The sequence below is a fragment of the Mytilus edulis genome, chromosome 9, assembly GCF_963676685.1.
Source record: "Mytilus edulis chromosome 9, xbMytEdul2.2, whole genome shotgun sequence".
NCBI lineage: Eukaryota > Metazoa > Mollusca > Bivalvia > Mytilida > Mytilidae > Mytilus > Mytilus edulis.
Genome location: NC_092352.1, coordinates 79,072,906 through 79,088,338, shown reverse-complemented (window position 1 = coordinate 79,088,338; position 15,433 = coordinate 79,072,906). Strand labels below are relative to the sequence as shown.

The following is a 15,433-nucleotide window of genomic DNA, read 5'->3' as shown; positions in this document are numbered from 1 at the left end:
AAAAGGAAGTTCATTCTAGATCTAGAACCGTCTCAACAATAACATATTTCTTACTAATTCAATGCAAGTTGATAAACAGTGAGGACGGACTACCGCAGGCAATAAAGAAATCACATAAATGGTGTGACACTATATAAGTTGCTTTTTAAACCATTGCAAAATACTAATTGGTCCAAAAAAATATACATGCAAACAGTGTCAATTTATATATTTTAATCTGTGTTAAGTTTTGTTTACATGTTATAAGTTGATTACCACTTATACCATTCGTACAAAACAGGATCTATACAATACTGGAAGCAACCCTGTTTACAACATTTCTTGTTTGGCGAACAGTTATCATCGCTTTTACATAATCGTATAAATTTTCCATAACATTTCATATACTTAAAATGGTCTACAGGACATTTCTGAGGTCTGGTACCTGCAAACAATTATAAATTAAAGCATAAATTTTTTTGTCTTTTTGTTTGATTTTTGTTTATTCTGTTTGGTTTTGTGGTTTTGTTTGAAGCTTATCCTTAAAAAAAGTTGTACACTACACTTAATACTGTTTATTACTTGACATGAATTTACTCTTATATAGATGTATAGTATATAGTACTTATACTTTATAACACAAAGGTTGCCACATGTTGAGCAGGACCTATTTACCCTTCCTGATAATCCAAGAGATCAACTCTTGTTTTTGATAACGTTCGTGTTGCCCAGTTATTAGCTTTTTATGTTGTGTTTTGTGTAATCGTGTTTGTTTGTTTGTCTGTTTCCTTTTTAGCCATGCTTTTTCAGTTCATTCGTCACTTACAAGTTTGAATGTCTATTTAGAATATTTGCCACTATCTTTGGAAGTACATTCATTCATCTTATTGAACATCTGATTGACATTAAAAGTATTGAGAATCTGCTTACTCTTCTGAAGTATCCGATCAACTCTAGTTTTGATATGGTTTGTACCGTGTAGTGCCCATTAAATAGCTTTCTTCGTTGTTTTATGTGTACTGTTATTTGCGAGTTCGTCTGCTTTCTTTTCAGCCATTTATTATAAAGTTTATATAAGTTTTTATGTCCCTTTATAATTCGCCTCTCTCTTAGGAAGTAAATTCGTCATAATTAACATAGCGTTGAAATTATCGGTTGCATGAGAATTGTTTCAATTTTGTACTTTTTGTTTAATGATATACGTCAGCCTAACATTAAATATATCGCTGTTCAATCAGATGTCATATTAAGATTAAGCATACACAAAAACTGGTAACCAATACGTTATTGTACCTTTACAGCAAACTCCTAGTTTGCCAATTTGTGGATTAGTCTTGCAATAGTAACCTTGAGGACACTTTCTATCAGTTGTTCCACAGAAATTATTTGGCAAAGGGTTTCCAATGTTGCAATCTGTAATGCAAATGAACACTTATTCATTTTCTACATGTTCTCATCCGTATGAATTATTTTATCCCTATCTATTCGATATACATGTTTGACGTCTTTGAGCAATGTCAATAGAAAAGCCGAATCATGATTTTGAAAATCTAATAACACTTCATCATATACATTGCTACACTTAGTTTAAATAATGTTTTTCATGAAATAGAGTGGTTGTTCATGATATATAATTGGTTGGCCTCCATCTTTCCATTACTTGTTTTGCACTTTTAAATACGTTGGGTTTTTTTTTTTTGGTTATCTTATGATATAGCATTTGTGTATTGGCTTTGTCTAAACCAAATATGTATTCTCGTGAATGAGTCATCAAAAAGAGCTGGAAGACAATGTTACACGAACTATGAATAATAGCATTTTAAACAATACTCGATCGGGTCAAAATCAAAATAAACAAGAAAAAGTATTAAGATCATTAAACACTTTGAACTTTGAAATCAACAAAGAGTAAATGAAACTAAAAGGAGGATTCGATCACGATCAAGTTTTATGTTATGTTATTAAGATTTCAGTGTTGAACATAACGAATAATGAAGTGCTAAATTACCTAAACAAAAACTACAGCAAGGTGGAGGTCCACAACAATTTGCGCAGAGTGGCGGTGCTGAAATTAAAAAAAAGGTAGATATTTATAAAATGACAAAAAAAATATTGAAATCTAACCTGGCAAATGATTTTTGATGGTTTTTAATTAACGAGGGAGATACAAATACAGTGTGTATACCTTATTGTGTATATCTTATTCAGATACATCTGCTTTTAACGTAAATTTTATTATTCCACATTTTCTGTTTAAACGTAAGATATAGAATGAATGAAAACTGAACTTGTCCTCGGTCAATATCAATGTAAGGGGGCAATAACCCGTTACAATGCCATACTACAGGTAATGTAATAGTTTTTACTTTATCGCTTGAATGACAATATCAATTTGAGTCTTAAATACGTTCTTAGTGGTTTTAATGTTTAAAAAAAACATACTTCTGTTATCTGATTCGACATTAAAAAGCATGTTTCTCCTCATTTTTCTTCATTAAAAAAACACCGCGTTAACGTCACAAATAGAAAACATTCGAAAATGGTATAAAGTACATTGTGGCTTACCTCCGACAGTTTAAGGGCAAACTACATTTAAAGCATGTTTAAAAGTTTGTGATGCGGATATTACCAATTGATAGGAGTCAATATGGAAAAGGATATAGAAATTTATAAAATTGTAAAATAATCACTACTTACAAAAAGGACACATCTATTTTCTGTATTGTTCAATATGAAAAATGTTGTTGTTTTAAAATTAAAATAAAAAAATTGAGAAATATTTGCGTCCATAAAATCTTTAATGACATATATGTTTAAGATATACAATATCTATATGTTAAACTTACGTTGAATTGGGACAGGTGGTGGCGGAGCTGTTTCTTCCTGGTCATCTCCTTGACCAATTAAAGGACACTATAGAACAAAAATCAGTCACATACTAAATAATTGCTCTGGTTATTTCACATTGTCTTGATTTTATTCATCTTAGCTTTTTTATTAAGAAATATTTACAAGAAATAAATAATCTTGACATTTATTTATTTTGGATCCTCAATGCTCTTAAACTTTGTACTTGTTTGGCTTTATAAATATTTTGATATGAACGTCACTGATGAGTCTTATGTAGACGAAACGCGCATCTGACGTACTAAATTATAGTCCTGGTCCCTTTGATAACTAACTATTATCTATATATCTCATGTTAAATGGAGTATGAACGGATGAGGGTTTGTTGACATATTTTGTTTTACGGTGCAAAGTAATGATAAAATTTGTTGATTAATGATAAAATATGATTTTAATATGTAATTGAAGATGTTGAAGATTTCTGAAGTCGCTGCATTATTGGAAATACAATTTATTTGAAACAACCCGGAATAAACAGATTTTCACCAAAAAGTATTTTAAAATTAACACACTGAAGATACCAAAATGTCAAAATATATTGATAACAGAAAATTTATTACAAACTGCTATCTTCTCCTCGTGGAAGCAGAGCATACATACATGTAGATATTTAACACAAATGTGTAACTAAATACGTATAAATATATCTGTATAATTCGTGCAATGGATAATAGTAATTTCATATTTGATAATGGTTACCGTCAAGCAGGATAATTGTTTCCAAACAAGCAAGTTAAAAAAAATTTAAAATGAGAGTTATCTAAAAACGATATAAACATGATGAAGTGTATTTTAATGTAAAAGAGGGACGAGAGATACGATAGAAAACTAAAGAACAAACAATACAAACAACACCAAAAACTAGGGGTGATTGTAGGTGCTCCGGAAAAGTAAGCAGATCCTACTCCACATGTGGCACCCGTCGTGTTGCTTATGAGATAACAAATCTGGTAAATCATGTTAATAGTCTAATTCGGTAGGTCACATTTATGAAAGGGAAGGGGATTGTAGTTACGACGTAAGGAACATATCTTATATCATTTGTGAAACGGTTATTTACGAGAAGATGATTTCAACTTCAATATCTTTGGAACTCTTGATTTAATAGCTTCCTTGTGAGCAACAACCCTCTATCAAGAAAATCATGATAGGGAAAGGAAGCACGGGAATATCTGATCAATTGGGAGATATATACACCGTATGCAGGTGCTGCTGGAATGTTGACTAATGTAAGTCTTTCTTAAAATTAATTTATATGTTATTTTCTATAAATTCAAACTCATAAATGACAAATATCCTTTACTATCTTGATGCTTAACTGGTTTTGCGTAAAACTTCAACTTGATTTTGTTCCCGTTTACGTTTATTTTGACATTTTTTTCGTTTTTATTTTAGTATTCTAGTCAATTTTGTTTGCGGATATGATGCATACAAGTGCTGTTGGTTGGCATATTGTAACAGCCTTACTAACCTCTGCCGGTGGACAAGGGTGATCAGGACCAGGTCGAGGACCAAGTGGACCCCTAGTACAAGCAACCTTACATCTGACTCCATTTGTACTTGTCACATACTCAAAGATACACTTCGGTTCACAATCCCCTGGACCCACAGGAGATGACGGACATACTGGTTCTGGTGGACATGGATTCCCTAAAATACGATAATTTGTGAGAGATGATCAATTAAATTAACAGGCCATACAGATAGTATTGCAAAACAACCATAAATGATTAACCGATCAGAACACAACAGAAAACGTCACAAATCCATCTACAGCATACAAATCAGCAAAACAGGTACGATACAGCACGCATGATGAACGAATAAACTGTTAATTGATTGAGAATAGGAACACCTTCACGACGTTAGCAGCTATTTCTAAGTCAACAGTCACAATACAATAGAACACAACCTGTTATTAAAAATATATAGATTATGCGACTATTTTAATACTAGTTTCTACAAATGTTGGCTTGCAAAAACCATGAACTGTCCTAGGTGAGACACACATGTACGAATGTAATCCAATTAATGATGGTGACTGGAAACTTTTGGTTTCAGCCGTTGGTTCTAATAATCAGCTCCAGCTAGTGTTGCATAAAGAACACATTTCTTTTAATGCACATACACAGGTGAAAATTTACTTTTATTGTTGATTTGAATGAAGTGTTTTGCTTATAAATTAAGTTAGATGTATCTGTATCCTTATACCTGGATTTGTGCAATCGATTAAACATCCTTGATTACAGCATTTCTGGTTTCCAGGACAGCTTTTATCATTTAAACATTTAGAAGGAAAAGAATTCGCTGGACATGATATAGCAGCAAGATTCACATATGGACATTCACCAGGTTTGTCAACAGGAGCTAAATACAATAATAAAACAAACATGACAAATATACAGGACGTGTACGGTAAAGAAGTGTTGCTTTTGTCCATTTTTGTTGCAATAACGAAAATTTGCCAGTTTAATGAGAGTATACTGTTTATATTTTTAAACAGATAGTTGTAATAAAAACAAATATATGTATATAAGAGAGGCGAAAGATATTAGAGGGAACTCAAGTTGACTTGTGCTTTTATAATGCATATGTAAAGCGTGAATGTATCCTATTTATTGTGTTTTGACAATACATTAATCTGACATACCTCAGAAATTTAGAAATTCATACAACAATTGATATCTGTCCTTTTGACCACTAATGTGACCATGGGGAAACCTGCATGTTGTACATTTATCCAGAACGTTACCAAATATGACACAAACAGGCGGAAACTTTAGAGGAGTGCGAAGAAATAAACATGCAATGTATAATGACTTTAAGGACGTACTTAGGTGATTTTAGATAGATCAAGAATTTAAAATTGATACAACTTGTACAACCAAGAGAAGCATTAGATAAGGATCAAAATAAGCTCAAAATATTGATTTCAATATAGGTCAAAGAGCTCCTTTCAAAATATATGACATTATATTATGGCGGAAAAGGCTGACACGGACTTTATATTTGCATTGGTTTTATTTGGGTCTCAAATCAAAAGAACGAAAATCAAGAAAATGCCAAAATTTTGGTAAATGACCTTTTATGAACTTTGAAGTCTTATATGAAAAGATAAATGTGTGTTATGGGGCAAAATATGTTACATTATATCGTAGGGAAAACACCATGAAGTCTGAACATTGGACATAAATTCCAAATTCTCACCTAAGTACATCCTTAACATTGCACTAGATCCGTCATTTGACTTATATACTTCTTTAGTGTAGCTCAATGCAAACATTTGTAAAAAAACAGTGTAACATTACCCTGACAATTACCAGAGCTTTTTACATGAGAAATGTATTTTTTATAAATAATAATACATTATTTAAAAAGCGCATTACATATGTGGCAATAATTACTCAAAGGGCTTTTACAATTAAAATGAATGAAATACAAAAAAAAGATAAAAAATAAAGGCAGCAGTAGTACAACATGTATACTGCTGTTCAAAAATATACAAACCACCAATTATACTACTAATTAAAGCAGATAAAGATAAAAAAAAATGTACCCTTAAAATTCAAAACATTCTAAATTAAATGCAGTCAATTGAAATTAAATCTACAAGAAATCCTTAAAAGCTGTTTGAACGAAGTGAGTCTTGAGTTATTTTTTTAAACATCTAAACAATGTACACTCCACAAGGACGGTGGTAAACTATTCCAAAGAGAAGGCACAGAATTGTCAAAACTTCTTTCGCCTAAGATTTTCGTTCGGATTCATTCGGTAGATGTAAAAGCATACTGTTTTCCGACCTGAGTTATCTTTTGCATTGTATTGTGCTTGCATGTCGTATCTAAATCTTAAAGGTAGCTAGAATCCTTATACATGTTATATGCTGTATTTTGTATACATATCAGAGAAGTTCATATAAATAACGGTAAAGAATGGGTAGCCAGTGTAACGATGTTTAAACAGGCGTCAAATTTACTTTTTCTTGTAACATGTGTAATCAAACGAGCTGCTGTGTTTTTGACAAGGTGTAGGTCTGTTAGATTCTGACATCAAATTATTTCGCCAGTTGTTGCTGTGTTCATTGTGAAAAATACAATCACACCTGCAAGGATCAAAAACTATTTTCATTGTCAAAGTTATGCTACTCATGAATCAATACAATTATGAAAAAAACATGATCTATACGTGCAGTTTTGTATCATGATTTTACGCACGAAAACTTGATTAAAATGGCCGTCAAAAGACTTGATTACTGGTGAAAAATGTATTACTTCGTCTTTGAAACAAGCACATTTAACAGTAAGATAACATTTGACTATCTGAATAAGATGCATTTGATTTAGCTGAAGTTGTTGGAAGGGGTCACATTTTATTTTTAGAAATATGTGCTATCAAATTACGCTGAGTACATATATTACATGTATAAGATGATAAGTTGCATGTAGATAAACACTGTTTATATAAAGACTTACGTGGAGCTGGTGCTGGGGAAGGCGGTCCTATTGGTCTATGTCTAGGACACTAAAAGAGAACAAAACAATAAATAGTTATTCAGACGTATCTATGTTTGAGTTGAATATAAATATATGTTTAAATACTACAAGCCATATAATTATTAGTCTGTCTTTTCATTTTTTTAATACAATAATTGGCTACGTCAATAAGGTTCCGTTAAGTGAGTGTATCATGGAAAATGCCCTTTTTTAAAATAACGACTGTTTGTTTTCTTAATCAGTTGGTTATCCACTTTATGCACACGTGTTTCGTAGCCGTTATGGTTTGTATACTCAACAATGTACTATTCTGTATTTCATGCTTTATAGTTTTGAGTACACTTAAGGATGTTCGCTATTCTGTTTAAAAGACTGTTATGAATTGAAAGTAAATAAATGAAGAAAAAATAAAAGCAGAAAAAAATGGAGGGTCTGTGTGCTTGTTTTCGAGATATAAGCCATAGAAAATTTGGCGGGAACTAATTCTCTTTAGATTTTTCTTACATTTCAAGTTAACATTGACATTTTTTTGGTTTCAAAAACTATGAAAAAGTAACAAGGATTTTATAAGATTTTGAAATATGTCTTTTTGAACTTCATGTAATAAAATTATGAAAAGAAAAGTAGGGGTTAGTGGGCAATTTTTTTTAATGGTAATATATAGATAAAACCAGAGGATTCTGAAAATCTAGCTAAAATTCAAAAATAGAGGAGCAAACATCCTTCATGTATTACACAACAACAATATTTGTATTAAATTACATTTGTTGGTGGACATGGTTTTCCTGGTGGACCGGGAGGGCCGTTTGCCAGAGTGCATCTTATCTTACATCTGGCTCCATTAACAGTTGTTATATACTCATAGATACACTGCGATTCACAATGTCTAACACCCGGACGACCTGGAGGACCTGCACCTTGGAGTGGACATCGGGGTTCTGGTGGACAAGGATTTCCTAAAATACAAAAAACTTTGAAAAAAGATAACGAATAAAGACTCATAAACAGTTTTGATTTGCATACTACATGTACTAATTATAATGTTTACATTATTTTTTTTTTTTTTTTTTAAATTTTATAACAACAATACATATTCCTAAATTAACACAATTTTTGGATCATTTGAATAGCATCTGTCTAAGGTCATAAACTAAAATGTACATACATTTCCATAAAATAGTTCACTTTTGTTAAAGTAACTGCAAAAAACAAATCAAACAACCAACAATACTCAAACTAAAAAACAATACACGACAGTTATAAAAGAAAAAAACAACCCACCTTAATCTTTGACTTGTAATATTATTAGTTCTAGTATATTGACTATTGTATATAAAATTGATCCCATAACTGCAATTATTGTACATTTCATTTTTTTTGTTATTTTAGACGCCGAATAACATTTATCAGATTTGTTATATGAAACTTTGTTTACATAAAATAAAAACATACAAAAAAAAACAACTAAAAGTGGAAACAGGAAGGTATTCATATGAAATTTCAGAAGATAGTCTATGGTTATTTTGTAACAATCGAAAAACAGAAATTGAGACCAACTTCTTTATTTGACTGCCATTTGTATATTAAATTGTCGCATTCATACTTTTGGTTCAGTCTTAACTGGAATAAATTTCTCAGATATGGGATTCTGCTGAAAAGTGAACATTGTTCTAGGCCAATGAAACACTAGTACAATAGCAGTAAATATATAGTTCGCAGCTACAATATAGAATTCAGTTGCTGTATAATCCATACCATTTGAATCATTTGCATATTAAATCTTAATATTTGGACTTTAATTTTGATTGAATGTTAATTGAGAAAAAATAAATTTACATGTTGCCCGTGATATTGTAAAAACTTACTCAATTTGTGATTTATAGGTACAACGGGCCGGGTATAAAATAGACAACACAAACACTTGTTATATGTATTTATAAATATTCTCAAGTCACTATAATTGATTAATTACTTTCAAGTCCGATTTTATAAAATTATAATTCTACAATTTGCGTCATTGACATTGGAGTTTTGGATAATTTAACAATATCTCTTGTTATAGTAAAACAAGCTGAAAGTATGTTATATAAAAAAATTAATTGTTCGTTCATCAAGTTGAAAAAAAAACGTTCCACACCATTAATTATCAATTAGCAACGATCAAAAGACAATTGTCTATTGGAGAATATTGATTGAACATAATGTTAAGTAATTTGTGGTCACGTGTCGAGAAGCATCTGCCGATTAAAAAGCAAATTAACTTCTAAATTGTAATATCTTTTGATACACAAATTTATATTTATGGCTGATTTACTTATATCTTCATATATATCGATGTTCTTAGCTCTTTAAACACCGTTTAAAATGTTGTTTCCAGTGCATTATGTAGTCCCTTGAGGTATTTTTACATACTCTGTTTATGTGGTCGGGCTCTTGCACCTAAAATCCGCTTCTAGACATGTCACCCTTCCCGGGCACACTATTCTTACTCCGAGCAGAACCAGTTGTGAACCAGCCGGGCTTCAAAAGCACAGTTTCTTTAACTATCGGACGCCCGTCATGCTTTGTTGGGGAAAAAAGATACATGTACACAGATAAAAGACTTACTGACAAAATTGCATAACCGACCGTTTTTAGTTTATTCGTGCTTTATATCTGTACTTATTACCTGGATCTGTGCAATCTATTGAACATCCTTGGTGGCAGCATTTCTGGTTACCTGGACAACTTTTATCATTTGAACATCTGGTAGTAAATGAGTTCGCTGGACATGATATAGCAGCAAGGTTAACATATGGACATTCACCAGGTTTGTCAACAGGAGCTACGATCAAATAATAAAACAAATGTACATGATGTAAATGGCAAAGGAGTGCTGCTTTTGTCCATTTTTGTGTCGAGAACTAAAATATGTATAAACTGCAAGATTTAAGAACAAAAATATGCATGATGTTGTGTGTAGACCTCACATACATCTGAAAGACTTTAGAATCCATACCACAATTGATATCGGACCTTTTGACCACTAACGTGACCATACGAACCCTGTGTTTCGTCTACAATTGAAACAGTAACTATATTTGTGAAAATGTTGTACTAAGCCAAAACATAAACCATTGATCAGCAAAATACATGCATTTCGTGATCACGTATAAGCGTATGTCCACGTATCGAAATGCTCCTTGAGGTTGATAAATATAGTTTATTGTGAAATGTAAAGTTGCAAACATTTGCATTAAAGAACAGCGGTGAGCATTTCTACCCACATACAGTTGAAGTAGTTATAAAGTCTTGAGGGCATTTTTTGTCTGTGTAAATTCTAAGAGAGCAAGTAATGCAATTATAATTAAAGAAATAAATGTAACCAAATAAAAAGAGGGAGCTCCAGTCCGGTGACATTAATTATTTAACTCAATTTAAACATCTTCGATATATTGACCTAAAATAATTTATGTTTTCAAATTTGTACTAAACAAATGCGAAATCGTGGAGTTTTATTATTTATTTTGATCTGAGCATCACCAATGAGTCTTATGTAGAAGGTATAAAACCTCTAATTCATATAGCATTAGTGGCTACTTTATCTTAAGTTCAAAGTGGCAGTTATTTCATGTCAAAACTATACTTAATCTTGACCTGTGCTGCGAAAAATCAGCATACCTTTAATTGCATATTAGAGCGTACTGTTTCTCGGAAATTTGATAGTACAAAAACAGAAACGTTTGATCTGAAATAAAGGCCAAATGAGTCCTCAAATTCAAATTGCATATACTTCTTTATTATCCAAATAAACAAGGGTTTTAAAGTGTTCCCGAATCCCCAAGCTTTCATTTGATACCAAATTACCCAAATATTCCCACTATTGACAAATATACAGCTATGCGTAGAAACTGTTTTGTTTTAAATATGTATTACTTTCTTGTACTTCTTTCCGACCAGGGCTATATGAGTTGTTCTATTAAAGAAGAAAGGCGCGTCTGGGATAATAAATTATTATCCTGGTACATTTGATAACTATAAAAGGTATATTTGTGCATCCATTTGCTTCAATTAATTAACACCTACTTATGGACTATCGATCCAGTAATGATATTCTGCTCAGTTTAGGCCACCATAGGCGCAGTTCTGCTTTCAATCCCATGAACGGTTACAGTCATAAGTTTTGTAATTGTTGTTTGCCATTTTTGATCATTTGTGACTGTTTTTGTTTCGTTTTGCGTAGTTTAAATTTCCTCTTTTCATTTTAACAATGATACAGATTTTTCATTTCTGTAAACATTGCTGTTTCTATATTTTATTAATGATTTGCATTAGACGTTCTTATTTCAAAATCTTCAATTACAAATGGATGTTTTTTTTTAAATAGCTATACATGTATCTATCTATACACAAGATTGAGAGACTGTCGGACAGACCAGTAAATAGGTTTTTTCCGCTAAATATACCATAAAAGTTGTTAAAAAGACTTCCATAAAAAATAACAAGTATTTAAACATTATATGTTTGCTTACCTGGTTTACATTTGCATGTTGGACATTTATTTTCATCCAGAACATTACCAAAAGGACAAAATATGGCACAGACAGGTGGACACTTATGTGGACCTAAAACAAATTAACATATTAAAACATGAACGATGCCCTAGATCCGTATTTCGACTTAAATATCTCTTCAGTGTTTCTCGAGGTAGCTAACATACTTTGCCATGTTTTATTATGGTTCTATGTTCATTTTAAGCTCACCTGGCCCTTCGCAAGTGAGCTTTTCTCATCACTTTGCGTCCGTCGTCCGTCGTCGTCGTCGTCGCTAAAAATAGAACAAAGGGGTGAAATGTAGATTTTGGCTTATAACTCTGAAACCAAAGCATTTAGAGCAAATCTGACATGGGTAAAATTGTTTATCAGGTATAGATCTATCTGCCCTGAAATTTTCAGAAGAATCGGACAACCAGTTGTTGCCTTGCTGCCCCTGAATTGGCAATTTCATTGAAATTATACCGGTTATTATCTTGAATATTATTATAGATAGAGATACACTGTAAACAGCAATAATGTTCAGCAAAGTAAGATCCACAAATAAGGTAAATGACTAAAACGGTCAGTTGACCCCTTAAGGAGTTATTGCCCTTTATAGTCATTTATTACCAATTTTTCGTAATTTTTTCTAATCTTTTACAAAAGTCTTCTCCTCTAAAACTACTGGTCCAAATTTAACCATACTGGGCCATAATTATCATTGAGGTATCTAGTTTTAAAATGTGTACAGTGACCCTGCCAACAAACCAAGATGACCGCCATGGCTAAAAATAGAAAATAGGGGTAAAATGTAGATTTTGGCTTATAACTCTGATACCAAACCTTTAAGAGCAATTCAGACGGGGGTTAAATTGTTTTGCAAGTCAAGATCTATCTGCCCTGACATTTTCAGATGAATCCAACAACTGGTTGTTGGGTTGCTGCCTCTGAATTTGAAAATTTTGTTTTGTTCTGGGGCAGCAACTTAACAACGGGTTGTCCGATTCATCTGACAATCTGTAAAAGTTAACAGACGACGCCGGATGACGACGACGACGACGACGGACGACGGACGCAAAGTAATGAGTAAAGCTCACTAGGCCCTTCGGGCCAGGTGAGCTAAAAAGGGCATTAATGAAAATAAATATGAACAAAAAAAAAACCAATTGCTTAAAAGACAACGATAACATATTATAAAAATTGAAATAGAATTGTTTTGCTTTACCTGTTTTACATTTGCATGTTGGACAGTTGTTTTCATCCAGAACGTTTCCAAAATTACAAAATATGGCACAGACAGGCGGACACTTTGCTGGAGCTAAAACAGGAAAGATAAAATGATATTAAACATCCAACAGTTTTGTATACAGACTTGTAAATGTCTCATAGTTTTGCTCGAGACGAACACAATAGTTTATTATAAATCCTTGACTTGAACTAATGCTAAAGATCGGATCAAACCTAAAAATAAAAGTGTAGCCAAATTTTAACAATCTATCGTAGCTTTGTACATAGGGGATGTAATTTCTAATTAAAATGGCCAAATTTCTGAAAATACCATCGTAAACAAACAGTCACATAGAAAAACTCATTTTAAAAATGTTTAAAAGGATCAAATGCAATTTATTCATTATCAAATACATTTTATTCATAAATAATTAACCAATAAGGAGTTTTCAAAAGGTAAAAGTGGAGAAATGTATCAAGATTTTTGACATTCAAAAATTCGAATAAAGAGTCCGTCAGAAGAGGTCAAAATTTACATGGAAAACTTACCTTTCCAGTTATTTAAAAAAAAACATCTCCCCTGAATGGAAACAAGACAAGTATCACATACGGGAAAATGTTTACCTTTCTTTGGCCTTGGATGATTTACATTTAAAAACAGTACGATACAGTTTGATTATCAAATAAAGATGCTTTTAATTTAACTAAAGATGTAATTCTTTTTTACTCTTTTAGTTAAGTTATGTTTACGATAAGAAGATCTTTTATTAAATTCAAAAGATGCATGCCGATAAACATTGTTAAGATCCTGACTTACGTGGAGCTGGTGCGGGGGCAGGCGGTCCTATTGGTCTACCTATAGGTTCAACAGGACCAATCCGAGGACACTAAAAGGATAGATCCAGAACAATAAATACAATTTGAATGTTTTGATATCTCACTTAATTATAGACACCTTTAATTATTACAAGTCATTTTGAATATGACACAAATCAGTTAGTTTTATTTGGATTCTTAAAGACATATGATCTGGTGCGTAAATTGGACATTGATAAGTTTATGTACAATCGATCATATCTTTTAATTAAAACAAAATTGAATTGTTTATGTCTTTACGCCATGCCTTAAATCAGTTATTCTTACTCGTGAAACGAAAATAAACAAAGATATCATGGCTACCCCCCCCCCTCACCCCCACCCGCAAAAATAAATCCAAAATCAAACAACAGTGCACATAACACAACATGATCAAGTAATTACTAAAATATAAACAACATGAACAATATGCATATATACATGTTCAGGGCCATATTAGTATTTGAAACATACGCTCTCATGCCATATGGAATTTACTGACCCCATATATATCAGATTAGGTCACTATCACACGATGTAACTAATAATACCCATACGGTCATGACCATACGCGTATATTCAAATACTCATATGGTCCGGAACATACACATATGAGAATTCAAAGAGTTAAAAAACAATCTAGAACAACTATAGATACCTGTACCACGAAAATGTAAGTCAGGAATATGATTGTTTAGTCCATTCGTTTGATATGTTTGGGTTTTTTAATTTTGCAATTTGATAAGATTTCTTGTTTAAGTAATTTTCTTATCATAAGAAATATAGTTAGACAAAAGCAGGAAAAACATGGTTCTAATATTTACGTGTTTTTAATTCTACAGTTCTGACGATCCTAAATTTTATTAATTAGTCGGTTACCCACACGTGTTTCCTTTGTTTTAATACTTTACAATATACAATGTACTTATCTCTCTTTCCAATTTAGGTTATTAGCACAATTTATTATTCATCACATATACAACATGAATTACTTACATTTGTCGGTGGACAGCGTTGTCCTCTTTGCCCTCGAGGGCCGAATGACCGAGTACATTTTATCTTACATTTTGCCCCATTTACAGTTGTTATATACTCATAGATACACTTCGCTGGACATCTTCCAGGACCAGGACCTCCACGTGAGCGTGGACATCGCGGTTCAGGTGGGCAAGGATTTCCTAAAATGCAAAAACAAAGAGTGAACAATATAATGTTAAGTGAGCTACCTACAATATAACTTGATAAGCAATACATTTATTCAATAATACGGTAATGATAACGGTATCATCTTCACAAAATATGACATTGTTTTAGTGTAAGCTAAGAAAAATGGGACAGCTTCATTCGTGCTAAAGTTTTTAATATAAAAAAAAACAGTGCTTTACTGGATATATATTTAACAGTTATGTGCATTCAAAATTACCCGGTAAAATAACTTTTATACATACTAATATCCGT

General features: G+C 32.1%; 1 protein-coding gene across 3 annotated transcripts in view; it reads right to left on the bottom strand.

The window, feature by feature from the left end:
• Window positions 1-198: 198 nt before the first annotated feature.
• Window positions 199-15,433, bottom strand: part of LOC139489129 (basic proline-rich protein-like) — a 28,648-nt gene continuing 13,413 nt past the window's right edge. Inside the window, exons 11-23 of one of the 3 annotated variants that reach the window (XM_071275261.1) lie at window positions 14,972-15,153; window positions 13,938-14,007; window positions 13,119-13,211; window positions 11,891-11,983; window positions 10,048-10,203; window positions 8,142-8,335; window positions 7,359-7,407; window positions 5,098-5,253; window positions 4,358-4,536; window positions 2,826-2,892; window positions 1,988-2,044; window positions 1,273-1,392; window positions 199-424 (exon numbers count right to left, since the gene is read on the bottom strand). In XM_071275261.1, the coding sequence (XP_071131362.1) occupies window positions 252-424; window positions 1,273-1,392; window positions 1,988-2,044; window positions 2,826-2,892; window positions 4,358-4,536; window positions 5,098-5,253; window positions 7,359-7,407; window positions 8,142-8,335; window positions 10,048-10,203; window positions 11,891-11,983; window positions 13,119-13,211; window positions 13,938-14,007; window positions 14,972-15,153 (1,589 nt within the window). In that variant the 3' untranslated portion in view covers window positions 199-251. The remainder of the gene's footprint in view (window positions 425-1,272; window positions 1,393-1,987; window positions 2,045-2,825; window positions 2,893-4,357; window positions 4,537-5,097; window positions 5,254-7,358; window positions 7,408-8,141; window positions 8,336-10,047; window positions 10,204-11,890; window positions 11,984-13,118; window positions 13,212-13,937; window positions 14,008-14,971; window positions 15,154-15,433) is intronic. The other 2 variants (XM_071275263.1, XM_071275262.1) reach the window with 2 other exon arrangements.